Source organism: Ramularia collo-cygni (genome assembly GCF_900074925.1).
Source record: "Ramularia collo-cygni strain URUG2 genome assembly, contig: RCC_scaffold08, whole genome shotgun sequence".
Classification (NCBI taxonomy): domain Eukaryota; kingdom Fungi; phylum Ascomycota; class Dothideomycetes; order Mycosphaerellales; family Mycosphaerellaceae; genus Ramularia; species Ramularia collo-cygni.
In genome coordinates, this window is record NW_019716262.1 from 1449370 (window position 1) to 1464771 (window position 15402).

The 15402-nt window shown below is 49.2% G+C and overlaps 5 protein-coding genes; 4 read left to right on the forward strand and 1 right to left on the reverse strand.

Moving 5' to 3' along the window:
- Positions 1–90: 90 nt before the first annotated feature.
- Positions 91–753, forward strand: RCC_06068 (uncharacterized protein; the record flags this gene model as incomplete). The annotated part of the gene is made up of 1 exon (XM_023771332.1): positions 91–753. One exon carries the CDS (start codon positions 91–93, stop codon positions 751–753), a length of 663 nt encoding a protein of 220 aa, XP_023627100.1.
- A 2465-nt stretch (positions 754–3218) lies between these two features.
- RCC_06069 (uncharacterized protein) lies at positions 3219–3914 on the reverse strand (the record flags this gene model as incomplete). The annotated part of the gene is made up of 1 exon (XM_023771333.1): positions 3219–3914. The coding sequence occupies one exon, from the start codon at positions 3912–3914 to the stop codon at positions 3219–3221; it is 696 nt and encodes a 231-aa protein (XP_023627101.1).
- Positions 3915–6466: 2552 nt separating this feature from the next.
- RCC_06070 (related to PHO11-secreted acid phosphatase) lies at positions 6467–7876 on the forward strand (the record flags this gene model as incomplete). Its single annotated transcript, XM_023771334.1, has 1 exon — positions 6467–7876. The coding sequence occupies one exon, from the start codon at positions 6467–6469 to the stop codon at positions 7874–7876; it is 1410 nt and encodes a 469-aa protein (XP_023627102.1).
- A 922-nt stretch (positions 7877–8798) lies between these two features.
- On the forward strand, positions 8799–9145 carry RCC_06071 (uncharacterized protein; the record flags this gene model as incomplete). XM_023771335.1 has 2 exons in its annotated part: positions 8799–9036; positions 9105–9145. 2 exons carry the CDS (start codon positions 8799–8801, stop codon positions 9143–9145), a joined length of 279 nt encoding a protein of 92 aa, XP_023627103.1.
- Positions 9146–10747: 1602 nt separating this feature from the next.
- On the forward strand, positions 10748–11507 carry RCC_06072 (uncharacterized protein; the record flags this gene model as incomplete). XM_023771336.1 has 2 exons in its annotated part: positions 10748–10845; positions 10907–11507. The coding sequence occupies 2 exons, from the start codon at positions 10748–10750 to the stop codon at positions 11505–11507; spliced, it is 699 nt and encodes a 232-aa protein (XP_023627104.1).
- Positions 11508–15402: the final 3895 nt, after the last annotated feature.

Sequence of the window (15402 nt, forward strand, 5' to 3'; positions counted from 1 at the left end):
ACTTTCACTCTTTCTTTCTTACACACTCCTTGAATATCCAGCCCAGCAACCTCTTTCAATCCCCATCAATCCCCTTCAAACCCCTTCCAAATGCCCATCAAAACATTCCTTCTATCAGCAGCAACAAGCCTCCTCGTATCCACCACCACCACCACCCTCGCTCAAAATGTCACAACAACAACCACCCTGACCCTCCCCCTCTACGGCCTCGACCCCACCCAATCCCTCGCCGCCTCCGTAATCGCCGCTTCCCCCAATGCCACCACCCTCTACATCAACTGTCTCGAATCTCCCTCGGACCCTCTAGCCTGCGTGGGATTCGCGTACTCGAGAACTCTGATCACGGGACCCGAGACTTATCGCTTGGAAGTTTCCGAGGCGGATTTGACTTCTACGCAGGATTGTTCTTCTGGGAAGGAAATGGGAATGGCAAAGACAGGTGTTGTGTGTGAGGAGTACATGACGAGTGGGGAAGCTGTGAATTATCAGGGCGTCGCGACGTATCCTTTAGATGGGGTCACGGCTTTTGAGGTTGCTGTTACTGCTGGGGTGGGCAAACTGATGGAGGCGGAAGAGACGGGTGGTGCTACTGCTACACCCTCCTCCTCCTCCTCCTCTTCTCCTGGTGTGACTGCTACGATGACGGGCGATGCGCCGAGTGGGAGCATGACTGGTGCTGCGGCCGCCAGAGGTGTGGGGAAAGAGATGGCGCTTCTGGCTGTTGTTTGTGGAATGGGGAGCTTGTGGCTTTGAAGTGGAGATGCAGCTACCTGTCGACGTATACCATCGCTACAAGTCATGCGATTACCGGCCGAGAGTGATCTGGAGACTATGCGGCTTGAGTGAGAAGATGTTGGGTTGGACCCAAGTTTGCCTTCTTTGTGATGTTGCATACAACCTACTGCATCACTCTTGCAGCGGAGTCTACGATGCTGACATTCGGGAATAGATGTTGAGTGAGGGACGAGGGAGTCATATGCAGAGTCCAATTATCCGGCCATCTCGCAGAGTGTGCTCGTTGAAAGAAGCAAAGAAAGAAACCAGGAAGTTTAGATCTCCTCTGCTTCCTTCATAGGGACTGCTAATTTTCTCTCTTCCGGTTTTCACAATGGAAATGCAGTCCGAGCAATTAGGGTCTGTAAGGTACTATGAATTCCAGCCAAGTTGAACGGAGAGTTGTTATTGCTGCGGTGYTCGTGAGAAGCTTTCTAGCTACTGGACGGGTAGAGCATGGAGGATGGTATTACTTTGTTCCATCTCCCGTCAACTGAGCCCGACAAGATGTAGAGTGGGACAATGTGATGTGTGTGGTTCGAAATGATGTCCATCTAGATTTGATAAAAGGGGCAGAATTGGCTTGTTCTGAGCGGTACTACCTACCCAAAGATTATCTGTCGCTCCATCCTATGTACTCACCTATGCTGTACGCAGGTATCATCTTTTATATAATCGACATCTTGGGATTGGTATTATCCAAGGACACATGTAGATGTGAAAGTGCTAGTCGAGCGATGGAAGGAATTTCGAGAAAGAGTAGGCGGAGAAGAAGTAGGTGTTTGGCGAGAAGAGCAGTGCCTTGGTTGGGTGTGCTATAGGCATGTATGAGGTATACGTCAATCATCGTCAATGCTAGTGATTTTACATCTAGTCCACGGTGTGACTTGCTACATGCGCTCAAGGTTCAGGGGAAGCCCTCTTGATGAAGCCGATTCTCGGCGAGCTTGTTGTATGTGGGTATGAGGAGGCTGTTTAAGGGGGCCAAAGGAGTCTTCTGAGGGGGTTTGGGCTTGGGAGTGTGCTATTGTTGGAACTGTATCTACGGGGAGTTGAGGGTAGTAAGCGGGGGCCGGAGGGATTATATACGATGAAGAGGTGGAGAGCTGAGGTGTGTCTTTTCTATTTCTCTTTCGAGCTGATGTGCACGTCTTATGTGTGCCATCTTGGAGCGAAAGGTGTTGAGTAGTTCACAGAGGAGGAGATCCGTGTCATGCATTTTGGATTGGGTGCTCGTTTGCTTCAAGTCAAATTGGTGTAGCGATGTTGAACAGCCGTCCAACTCAGATACAGAAATACCGAACACATATTCGTTGAGGCTGTGGCACTATGTAGCATTAAGGACTTTCGATCGAGGCTCGCGTGATAAAACATCAAAGCTACGCTTGTCCCTATGCCTCGGGGAAAGGGAACGGGAATGTGTTAGCTTACGCCAGGGAGTTCCATGTTATGAAACATGAATACTTGGAGTGTAAACAGTTGATGAGTTGCTTGTAATCTGTTGACTGACTGGACGTTCATACACACACAGTCTGTCATTTGCTCGGGCGCTCTCTAGATGACCTGATCGCCCATCTACAAGTAGGTGAATGTTCTCGGAATTTCCACAAGGTCACACCTAGTGTGGTATCAGTAGTGAGTTCCAATTCCACAGGTACTGGCTCAACATTGTTGGGCTTATACCCCCGAACGTCATCTTTACAGGCCGAGCGGACGTTGGCGATTGCTGATATCGCATCGGGCACGTATGTATACCGAAAAGACAGCATGAAGGACGTTTTGACGGAGCCTGTGGCGCTGATGTCCGCTGATACTTGGAGATCTTGGCTTGATTTCAATGAGACGTACCCATGTCGTGAGAGCCTGAGTGAGGATCTATGCTCATCAGATCCATCAGTGCGACTACTTCGATCAATTCAACGGTAATATCGGCATCAGATCTCAATGGAGGCTTAGGATAATCAGATCCAGGAGGAATCTCGTCAATCGACAGGTACATGTGTCTTCATCCTTCTCCTCCACTTCAATGTCTTGACATGTATCGCCTCATCAGTCTGAGCGTGTTTCAAGAAACGTGAGATTCATTCAAGTGCAATTGTGTAAAGTGTACGATGCAGAATGACTTCAAACATTTCCCTACATGAGTTCATTCAAGGGGTACCAAGCCATAATGTCATGTCATCTCATTGCTTGTTACGTACGACTCATCGGAAAGGAATGTACCGAAAAGTCTCTGCGCCATGAATCCCTAACAAGTTCGAGCCACAGAGAAAGCTGACGACTCCTCTGGTTAATTCGTTGCCTTGAATGTCTTCGACAAGAAGGTAAAGGAAATCACCTTCCGAGATCACGTTTCCTTGTCCTTCACCTGACCTCACCCGGACTAGGCACGATGTGTTACCCATGTCTAGCCACATACACTTCATACCCCCCTCCATACCATCTTACACCTTCTTCTTACTATACAGCGTATAGCCAAAATTATCAAGAAGCAGCGCGCTCAACGTAGCTTTCACAGAACCAGCCACATCGTTATCGTTGTAGAGTAGCATTTCCAATCTCTCCAGCCCCCTCAATTCATCTTTGTCGAAGGTGGCCTTTTCCATGTCCTGTGTCTCTCCAGATCCCCGCTTGAAAGTCCTAGTCGTCCCGAAGACCTTTTCAGAGCCAGGCTTATAGCCCTTGAAAACCACCGAGCAGCTATCGGTCACGCTGATTCCGGGGGTGTTTGCGGCCGTTTCGAACACACAGGCGAAATAGAAGGAATCAATGTCGAAGGTGTCGTATCCGGGAAGAGGGGTAAGGATTGCTGGACCATCGAGTCCTTTGGCTCCAGTGCCGAGACCATAGGCTGCCACATGGGTTCCAGATTGAGGTTTGACTCCAATTATGGGATCTGTTTCTCCTCCTCCGTAGATGAAGCCCTGCCAGTTCAGGCCGGCTTTCTTGCCTATCTTGTTCAATTCGGGGAATAGAAATGAGAATATGTTGGGCTCGGGGCCATCTTCAAAGTCTAGGAGTTTGTGGGTGGCGATTGGTTTGGGAGCTGCAACGGCCAATTCAGATGCAGGACTGGCTACTGGAGTCCCGAGGGTCAGATGAGCCAGGGAGAAGAGGAGTATGAGCGCTGCAGAGTGCATTTTCTTTATCGATAGGGATCGATTGTGGGGGTTTTTTTTTCTGGATGAGGGAGATGATGTGAATCTGCAAGATAGGATCGACGTGTATACATGTTAGCCCGAATTGCTACTCTCCCCCCGCAGAGTAGTAGCATCCTCTCACGTAGTGGATCATTACGCCTTGATCGTTATTGCCAATTCCAGCCATCTTGCGGTGTGAATCTTGTCTAGGCAGGTGCCACAAGGCAGCATGTTGTATGATATGTCCAAGTATTGCAGTGGACTTTCGGCAACAAGAGGCACGATGCGCCATTGACGCCAAGTTCGAGCTTAGGACTCAGCCAAATCCGAGGTACAGTGAAGTAGGGGATATGCTGTGTCCCCGAATACTCCCATCTCGCTTCTGTACACTGCGGTAGAAGGAGCGGCTGACTTCGTGACAGTACGGCTTGGAAGATCTCCATGGTCTGTGCGAGCAGATTGTTTGCGGCGTACTGCCAATTGGATTCTCCCGATCATGTTGGTGGCTGGTAGCTAGCCGCACAGGAGCTGCGCTGCAATGCCCCCGAAGGGAAGAAGCTTCTCACGTGGCGTATTGATGTTGCCAATCACTTCATATGCAGAGCAGCCCATCAGCAAGATCAATGTTGCCGTGAGGTCTTAGCCCACTTCGAGTCGCTACGAACAAATGTTGACCAGGAGTCATGCTCGTCAACGAATTGCATATCCCGATGGCATTTGCAACGGCACGAAATCGAACTGAAACATGCCCACCATCCTTCATTCTCTGGAAAGTAGACCTTGGACGATGATCGTTCGTGCGAGTTGACTTGTTGCAACGCGGCGGGTTCTGTGGCTTGCTTGCTTACCACAAGGCGTTTCAGGGGCGGGCTCCTTGGCATTCCAGGTCGATTCTCGCATGACTGACGATTGGTTGCGATGGCCAGGAGTGAGCGATTGAACTGAGACCACAGCCTACTGTGCGGCAAGCAAGAGGTCCTCCCAAGTCTTCCCCATGGGGTGAAATTTGTCGGACCCGTAGCTCAAACAAGACCAATCTCATCGCTTGTCCTTTCATGACGTTAGTTCAAGCAATTGCCAATCGTCGATCAAGCTTGTGTCCCATACGCATGGCTTGAAGTCTGTGCGAGCTGCAGTCCAGAGGTTCCGAGATTTTCGAGGCTTGATCGATCGTTACTACATTGATCAACATACGCCAGGATAGACTGCAGCAGAAACGAGCAGCACTTCCTCAGTCTTCGTTGCAGTCAGCGGCCAAGGTCTGCTGTTGCCTCACTTTGCAAAAGGGGACGATTGTGGAACTCGTCTATGTCGTCGGGCCGGCTGATCTTTCGACGTGACTGATAGATAGTTGCTGGGTACTTCCAAGACATTCCACGATTGTTTTTATGCCGTTCTAAGTCAGAGAATCCTGTAATCTTTCCAGAAGGAGTGAGTTGCTGCCAAGGACATCGTAATCGCATGAGAAAGTCTTCTGGTGAACACCATCCAAAGCCGTAGATTGCTTCGGTGGCTCAGCGGCTCACAAGATGTAGCTCCCGAGGATCGGTCTCCTTGGACAGGTCTCAGTGGCGATAGCTGGCCTCCTCCGTATACTCACTCCATCTGATCAACTGGCTGATCGATGTCTGTGCAAGCCAAGAATCTGATGGCATCAGGCGGTGGCTTGCTCGTAGTGCACATGGCGTCCAGGAACCCGGCTGGCTCCCCGAGTAGTGGCTTTCGATCTCATCATGAGTGATGAAGCACCGTAGATATGAGTAGTCGAACTTGTACCCTCAAACATCCATCTTCCGAGCTTACGAAAAGACTGCTTTTCTGACCATCAATAGCACCCAACGTCTCTCAGCTCTCGACTAGACGGCTCTTGCATCTGAAAAGCCAACTAACTACACTGATTAAGGAAGTCAATACACGTCGGCTCGCCACCTTTGATGACCTGGGATTCATTGATATTACTTCATCGAGTGAAATGTACTCCAGAAACGGCACCAAACCATGACCTTCCTCGAACTTCAGAGAAGGGATTAATGCCTGCCTTCCTTGACGATCCAAGACTTGAGAAGGACAGAGTGGGACGCTTCAACGTGTGCGAATCAAAGATGCGAATGGACATGGAAGACATGGAAGATGTGTTAACAGGCAGAGCTTGGCGGTGCACATTTGTGGAAAATGGACAGCTCCAACAAGAAAGACTTCTTTTGATGATATTTCTGGCTGATGTTTATGATGAAGTCGCATCGGACAATCGATTGGACGACGCAAGAAGCTTTTCTTGTAAAATTGCAAGCTTCGTCGTCATCACATTGGCAAATCAAGATGATCCTTGTATGTCGATCTCGCTCTTCATTCGCTCGGGGTCGACTCCTCCGGACTCCGAATTCAAACGGCTAGCACATCCTTACTGGTTCGTACCTGACGTAAGGTTATGGATACCCTCAGCCTTCATCTTCATTTCCAAGGCATGGCCGCTAGTCGTGACTTGTGTCTTTGTTCACTTCTTCTTCTTCTCCTTCTCCTTCTCCTCCCCCTTCACCACACACCACCCCGCCATGTCTCTCCAAGCCCTCTCCGTACTGGCCCTCCCAGCTCTGTCACTCGCATTGAGCCAGCAGCAACCACTCTACTCGGAATATTCCTTCAATCCTCTCGAACATCTGGCTGGAATCACGCCATACTTTGAGCCAGCAGATCCCCCAAAAAAGGATCCATCAACACCACAGGGATGCTCAGTCGAGCGAGCAGCATATCTTGTTCGGCACGCTGCCATTAATGCTAACGATTTCGACTACGAGAGCTATCTGGAACCTTTCACCGACAAGCTCAAGAACACGACGGTGGACTGGAGCAAGATCCCCGAACTCTCTTTCCTCGCAACATGGACTCCTCCCGTCCTCAAGGAGCAGGAACGTGTGACTCGTACTGGTAAACTGGAAGCAACACAACTTGGTGTTCAGCTTTCCTACCGCTATCCCCACCTCAACCTACCCAAGCGTGTGTGGACCAGCACCGCCGAGCGTACGGTTGTCAGCGCGGAAGCACTCATCCGCGGGTTCGAGGAGGAGGAAGACAACGAGATTAAGCTTGTCCAGATCTACGAAGGCAAGGAATCTGCCGCGGACAGTCTCACCCCTTACAAAGCGTGCCCGGCTTACTCTTCTTCCTTTGGTTCCGATCAGAGCTCCGAATGGGTTAAGAAATACACTGCTCCCATTCTTGCCCGCTTCCGAAGTCTCGCACCGGCTTTCAACTGGACTTCTGACGATGTGACGGGCATGTTCGAATGGTGCGGTTATGATACTGTTGTGCGTGGCAAATCTCCATTCTGCTCATTGTCTCTCTTCAGCCCGGACGAGTGGCTACAGTTTGAGTACTCCGAGGACATTAGATATCATTACAACACTGGATATGGTAATCAAGTTTCTGGCCCACTTGGATATCCCTGGTTGAACGCCACCGCTGCTCTGCTGGCAAGTGAGGATGAAGACGACCAGGACATCTACGTCTCCTTCACCCACCGTGAGCTTCCACCCGTTGTTCTTGTCGCCATGGGTATTTTCAACAACTCCGCCCTGACAGGAGCCAATGCTGTAAACGCCACGATGCCTTTGGATCAAGTCAACCACCATCGTCAATGGATCAGCTCATACATCCTGCCTTTCTTGACAAACATTGCAGTCGAGAAGATGAACTGCTCGGAGTCGTATGGGTACCAGAACTCAACAGACCCCACATTCTACCGTGTTCTGGTCAACCAGAGCCCGCAGGTCCTCCCTGGGTGTTCTGATGGTCCGGCGGAGAGCTGCTCGGCAGAGCACTTCAACAAGTTTGTGGAGACCAGAGGAGAGATGTTTGGAAACTTTGCCGAGGCATGTGGAGTTGACTATGGTAACTCCACCGATGTTGTGAGCTTTTACATGAATGACACGATGAAGGGCGAGGCTGTAGGAAAGAAGAGGTAGATAATGTTGAGATGAAGGGAAGATTAATGGAAAAAGCATGAAAGTTCTGGTATGGAGCGCAAAGTAGATATTGCTAATGATACCCTTGTTCTTACGCCCATTCGGGTCCAAAAGGGCAAGACACAACCTGGCTGGGTCACTGTTCTGCTACTCGGGCTTCCTCCAGAACGCCTTCTTGATAATACTCGATTGCCCACAATGCTGGCAACCACTAGGCTTGATCATCCCTGGGAAGTCAGTCACTCGACGCGGAGCGCTGCTGGAGATCTCAATATGTACGAATACTGTTCACTGGCGTGATTTTATAGACTGCGGAAATCCTCACCGAGTGCTCTTTAGGCTGTTCTGGAAGCAAAACTTTTGGACCAGACTGACAGCTGTATGGTTGGTCAACGTAGGATTGCTCATACCGAAGGATTGATTCAGCGCACAATGACGTCCCTACGTCAAAGGCGGGGCGCTTGAGAGGTTGTATTCGAAGGTATTTGACTTGTGTCTTTGAGCCTGTTCTTTGAAATTGCCCGCCGGTACACTGGTGTTTGTTCCCATTCCCACCTCACTCGACCGATCCAGACGTGAGTGAGAAGCGCGGCCCAGGGCTTGACTACATTCCTTCACCATCAATTACTTGTACGCTGGGAACTGACGACGCTTAGCTCCACCTAATCGTGAATCGTCGAGTGCGATGACAGAAATTAGCGACCATGGAGAACGATGGCGCAAGCTCTACAATACAGATCCGACATCAGACATGGACTCATCAACATCTAAGCAGCTGGTCGTCGCGATTGACAAGATGATGCTGCAGAAAACTACCCCACAGGAAGCAGYCGAAATCGAATAGCCTTGATCGTCATGAGTGAGACAGAGCCTGAGAACCCATACCTACGAGCTTTGAGCATCTGCCAATATACCGCTCTTCATGTCGATGATGAGAGAGAGCATATCAAAGAGGATCGTCGACTTCATAATAGCGTTGGCGACTTTGCCTGATGCAATCAACTACTCCTCCCAGCCGAAGACGGCAACTACTCATCATCCGCATGTCACATCTGGAGTCCTCACTTTCCAGCCGGGTGAACCCGTTGTGTTTGAAGAAAATGGTGTTCTTTGGCGGGATCTTCCAAACTGGTCCATGATGATTACTGAAACACATCAAGGTCAGTGTTCTGGTTGATGATGTTCTTATTATACTGATCTTTGCTCATCACTGGCTGACTACCAACAGGACCGGAAACAATGGCTGATCAAGCATCGCGGGAAAGATAGATCCTGCGGCAGCAACGCAAAAATGGAAGAATTTCAATACTTATCTGGCTTTGTTCGCTACGAGTCCAACGGCTCGAGAAATTCCCGTACTTTCCAATCTTTCATGGCTGGGTCTTAAGACTCTGGCGGTCTCGCTTGAATCGTCGAGGGATGCTTGGAATTTTCATGCGGAGATGTGGATCCCTGCTGCTGTTCAATGGATGCGTATTTGCGGGTGAGGAGCTGCAACGATTGTGTGTGAGGGGGGGAGAAGACTTATCCTCCTGGCGAGTTGTGGGAGGCTGAAGGGGGGTGGAGAGGTTTGTGATTCTGGGAGGTTTGAATTTTGGAAGGGAAGACTTGCGGATCTAGGAGGTTGAAGTAGGGGAGGGAAGATTGGTCTCGATGAGAATCTTTTGGCGATGTCAGAAGCCTCTTGACGAAGCGATTTCTAACCACGGCAAAGAACAGCTGTACGAGCAGAATGAAAGAACAGGCCTTGGCATGATGAGTTTTCAATACATCTGACGATATCCAATCAGTCTACGGAAGAAGATGGCGCTTTCACTACAACTAAACCAGAGGCCCGGGTAGCAAGGGATACATTGGCCAACAAAGTATAGCTTTCCCCTCGAAAGAGCGAGAAATTGGAGCCATCGAAGCAGCCATAGGGGGCTTTGCTGAGGGTATGATTTGTGTCTATTCTTCCTTCATTGCACAAAAGACCTGTCGGGTTCGGGTAAAATTTCCAATGCCGCTCCCAAGACTTCTTTTCACGTATTGCATGAATGCAGCAAGCAAAGCAACGTGCTCTAGTTCAAGTCAGTAGGACCGCTATGGAACCAACCGCACGTGGCTTGGGAGTAACGCCATCAGCTACGAAGCGGTTGCGTAGATGCGACGCGGTGTCAAGCCGCCAGTATACTACTCTACTCTGCCACGCACTCAGACCTATCTGAACTGTGTTGAGAAGTCGCCCTGAAATTTCAGCCTCTTTCTACAGATCTCTGTTCGGAGCTAAGACTTCTGCGGTGTTTGAAATTCCGMCCTTATATTCGTGTCTCAGTCAGTGGCTGGAACAACAGATTGAGGATATTTCACTGCTCACCGTAGCGTGGGATCAAACTCCACTCCTGCATGGCCAGGAAAGATTTGAGACCGAAGAGACACTTGGCATGGAGGCTGCTGCGGAGCGTGAGACCTGTGCGCAGAATCCCACACGGGAACCACTCGCAGCCGTTAAAATAGTGTATCGATCGAGCCTCAGAGGCTTTGGAACATTCGTGCGCTCGTTATCGATGTATGYCGAGTAAAGCGACACAACACCAATAGAATGCTGTTCGCAGGGAAATTGTGTCTAAGAAAATGCTGAAATGATGACGGCAATCGGTCAATCGTCTCACTTGCTTGACACAGAATCTCACGGTCTACTATTCGAGGTATCTGGTCGGAATTCAACACACATAAGAACCACGACGAGCTGCTCCTCTTTTCAATTCTCCATCACAAACATCGAGCTCACAATAAAAGCCATCCATCACTCCACTCACCAAACAACATCCATTTTCAGCTTTGATAGCTACTACATACCTCCATCAGTCTACCAATCCACCTTCCAGCACCATGCCTTACGTGAAGTACAACCCTACGAAGATTTTCACACACGAGGAAAACTTGCTCAGAGTACAATATCCGTTCGTCTCGGTCAACACGTTGCGTCCGTAAGTACAATTTATGCGCTTCAGGCAGAAACAAGCAATACTAATAGAACTACTTATACAGTGGCGAAGGACTGAGAGAGCATCGCCATCACAGTAACAACACCCACTTGATCCTCCATGGGTCCCTCAGAATTGGCAGATCAGTAGGGGGCCAATTCATCGATCCCAATAACACCCATGCGCAAGGTGCTGGAGCGAGGATCGATATGCCACCAAACACCAGCTACATGGCAACCGAGAGCCATGGGTGCAGCTTCATCGAGGCCCATCAACTACTGAGCCCGACAACTACTGTGAGGTTCCTTCGAAATGGCACTTTTGTCTTGACGGACGAAGATGATCCGAATGAGAAATGGTATGTCCATTTGGACGAGGAGGAAACAAATGTCCCTTTGGACGAGGAGGAAACAAATGTCCATTTGGACGAGGAGGAAACAAATGTCCCTTTGGACGAGGAGGNGGAAACAAATGTCCATTTGGACGAGGAGGAAACAAATGTCCCTTTGGACGAGGAGGAAACAAATGTCCCTTTGGACGAGGAGGAAACAAATGTCCCTTTGGACGCGGAGGAAACAATTCGTATCAGGGATTGGTTGTACTTGTTGTTCTTGGCCATCATTTTATGGTACTTCTTTGATCCTGTTCGAGCTATGTTCGGCTGAGGTCATGACGCAGTGAACTGCAGTATGACAAGCTCCCTGCTTGGGGTTAGATTGCGACAACGGATTCGGGAAACTAGATAAGACGAGGGCTCGWGGGATGCGAGAAGATTTGGTATCCGGGATTTGTGGCTCAAGGAGAAAGCATTGGATAATGTAACAGGCGGTTGGCTGTGGAAGAATAAACGGGATTGGCGGGCTGTACTATATACATGGTCGTATATATATATCATTACTTCATTCAAACTCTTACCACCTAGTCATGATAACATAAGTCTAGGCTCCTTTTCACTGATCGATAAAGCAAAGGTTGTCTTGTGAGTGTTCACTTCTAGATACGAAATGTAGTCGTAATCTTCATAGAAAAAACACCTCAAACATCCCAAACATCGTCCACGGTGGATTTTCCGGAATGTAAAAGGCGCTTATTCCCATCAAAATACTTCAGAGACCAACGTCAAATGATGCACAGTCTTAGTGGCAGATGTTCTTGAGCTCGATGACTCTTCGATACTCTGGTGTGCTACGGAACTGTGCCCGTGTCTGTGATGCGAGACTATGTCTGAAGCTACTAAGGAGATATCGAGTAGTGGACGCGAGAAGTGAGACAACGATGCTAGATGTAAACCGGAGGAACAGGTGATGAAGGTGATGACAAGACATCCATCCCGATTCTATCGTATGTAGTATCAAAGTCTGACAGCCGATGTGTTCCTGCAAACTTCAGTCTTGCATAAGTACCAAGACAGCGTATTACCGGTTTTGTCATGTTCTGCTGCACGGGCATAATTTTGCCCCTGAAAGTGCGAGAAAAATGCAAGCTCCTTCCTGGCACCATGGCCAAGACTTGTGACTTCCAAATGTACCAGAGGTTTTTAAAAGTTTCAAATTTATCTAGAGATGCAATGAATCCCCACAGATAAGAGCAGACTTTTAAAGAATATCAGAAATGCAGCAAGCAGTAACGTGTAACACAGTCGGGCTACTTACGTCGACGGCGGGTAGAGTCTGATCGGAGATGAAGCGAAGCAATCAACAAAAGTAAAACCTATAACAGCTTGGATATCTGCCTCTAAACCCTCGATATCGGAACAGGAAGCCATGTTGATATGCCAGACTGTCATGATCGATTTGACCGACGTAGTACGTCTACAGTACCTTCAACATCCGATTCTTATGCATAGTATCAGCAATCCAGTGGCGAATGTATGCCAAGTGAACAGRGGCCTCTAGGAGCTCCAAATAGGAGACATGGTCTTCAAGGTGACTAACTTAGTCAATCAACATCATCTCAGCAATTGACCTACTCTAAGTCTCACACTACGATAATAGCACAGAGACCGCTAAGAACAAGCTAACGGGTGGCATCTACCACCGAAAAGTGAGACATAACGTACAGGTATTCAATCGCAGAGCAAATTCTCACACGGAGAACACTGTGTTTCGCCCTAAGAGGTCCCAAAGACCGTGCAAAATCGCAAGAAAAGGATGCGCGCCAAGATATGRGGCGCTTCCATCAATGCGATTTGGTCTTAAGACTCAAGGTACATGTGGAAGTGGCGGCGAGACATCCGTCTTAATCACATCGCAGGTTCAAGACTTGTCAGGAGAGGCATCCTCGGGGAGAATCTACCCACATAAGTATCACGGCCTGCATCCATCTCTCCTCTTGCATCCACAACCAACTTCCATTACACATGCAAAATACCACCCCTACCACCTCAACTCGCGGAACAGCAAAAGAACATCGTGAAATCTTTACCTCTGATCGACAACCATCCCACAATGCCCGTCGGGTACATATACGTACCTCTAACGGAGGACGAAAAGACAATGAGGGAATCCACAAAGTATCCTTTCGCCTCGACGACCAGATTAGATAGGTAAAGTGATCCCTAGTGTAGCAGGAAGTAAGCTAGTGCTGACGCGCCCCCGGACAGCGGAGAAGTTATCCCCGTTCATGTTCACCATAGCGACAACACTCACTGGATAACGGAAGGATCCGTTGAGATCACGACAACCAGGGACGGTGACGGCAACGAACTGCCAGCCGATTGGATACCGTACCATAGGCGTCAGTGGGCCCGGATGAGGAGGGGGATTCACTACACAGCCAGGGCTGGCCCAGAGGGCTGTGTCTTTGTCGAGAGCCATCGGATCCTCAGTCCTACCACAGCTGAAAGATTGTACAATMGCGGAAATCTCGTAGAAGCTGGACCTGAAGACGAGGAAGTACACATGTTTGAAGACCTGAGCATCGGGCACGACGTAACGCACGACGCTCCAGTGGCGGCGGCGGAGGAGGTGCAGGCTATGGATTGAGCGTTGTAACAACCCCTTGAGAGATCACACGGAGTCTACGTGTTGTAAAAGTAGAACGTTTTCTATCTGCAGTATGTCAAAGGCTCCGCTTTAGTCTCACATTCCTCCTCCCAAGAAACCATATCGCGAAGTATTGGAAAGATGAGTCGACAAAGCACGACCAACGTGGCTGTCAAGCGCGGAACTTTTCTGGCAGTCGTAGTACGAATTGCTCAAGAAAGTTGTCAAGAAATTTGAGAAGGTGACCTGATGTCGATCAGATCTTCGTATTGTGGCTTGGGGTGCTGGACACTAAAAGTAGGTCTTCAATTTTCTGGGGAACAAAAGGCTATCCGGCGGGAAGTGATCTTCATGGCAGCATCTTGACAAGGATTGTTTGACCGTCAAGCATGATCAATCTACGCATCTCCACTCATAAAGCTAGCACTGCTGTCACTGAAGGTGTATTCGAGGTTTCAAGTCGCTTCTTCGAGGACTCGTGCAACGATGATCGGACAGAATTCAATCTGTCTGAACGTCAATTCTCGTGCTAAGAGCCATGCTTGTCAGGAAAATTCTACTCGATGGGTGAAAGCTTCTATGAAGACATGATCGTCTTAAGCTCACCCTCCCATAGGCTTGGAATATCGGGCAGATTAGGTACATCGTCTCGGCCTTCTTTGACTTCGGACATGCAAACGGTCCTAATGGATGCCGAAGCCTGTATCAAAGTCTTCCCCACAACTATGAGAAGATCGTATTGGCGAAAGAAGTGTAGTCATGAACGATTCCGTTGGTTTGACTTGGCTTGGCTCAGGGGCTTCCAAAGATGAATCCCGACAGGGGCCAAGAAGTAGCTCCGATATCGCAGCAAAGGTATCAAAACCAGACATCAAACCTGAGCATCACCATCGACCTCTCGCAGATGTTGTAATGTCACAAGACATTCTATCTGAAAAGAGGTATACTTATCAAAATCCTCATCAAAATCCTTGGCGAGGCTCTGAAAGCGCGGCAACCGCCCGCTTTTGTACAAAAGACTTCACTACGACTCCGGTTGCCAATTTCTTTCAACAAGGCCATCGGACGACACCTTAAGTGGGGATAAGGCTCTTCACTAACAGAGTTCTGGAGCGAGTTGCACCATGGCTGCATAGAAGGGCCGTCCTAAGCTGTTGAACGCTTCGATGCTGGCACTTCCGGTGCTCTCTCCTGCTCTTTGCTCATCTACCAGGGGCTGCTATCTTTGGCCAGGCTTGAACCCAATCGATGTGAGTTGGTCCGGAGATCGAAATCGGATAGCCATGGAAATGCTCGTCTTCCAGGGCTCGCATCTTGTCAGCCAGAATAAACTTACTCAGGTGGTGGCCTCTCTCTCCATCCCCGAACCTTGGCCACATTACCCGACGGAGATTGACGCCGGTTCTCATTCACCGCTGGCCGCGACATGTGTATGTATTGTACGATACAAGACCCACTGACACACAGATTACACAAGAGCTTCTCATTTCAGTCTGACTTACATCCACTTCTTCCCCTACACTCTGCTCATATTCCTGCCAAAACCGCCAAGACATTCCATCACGTGCTCATCATG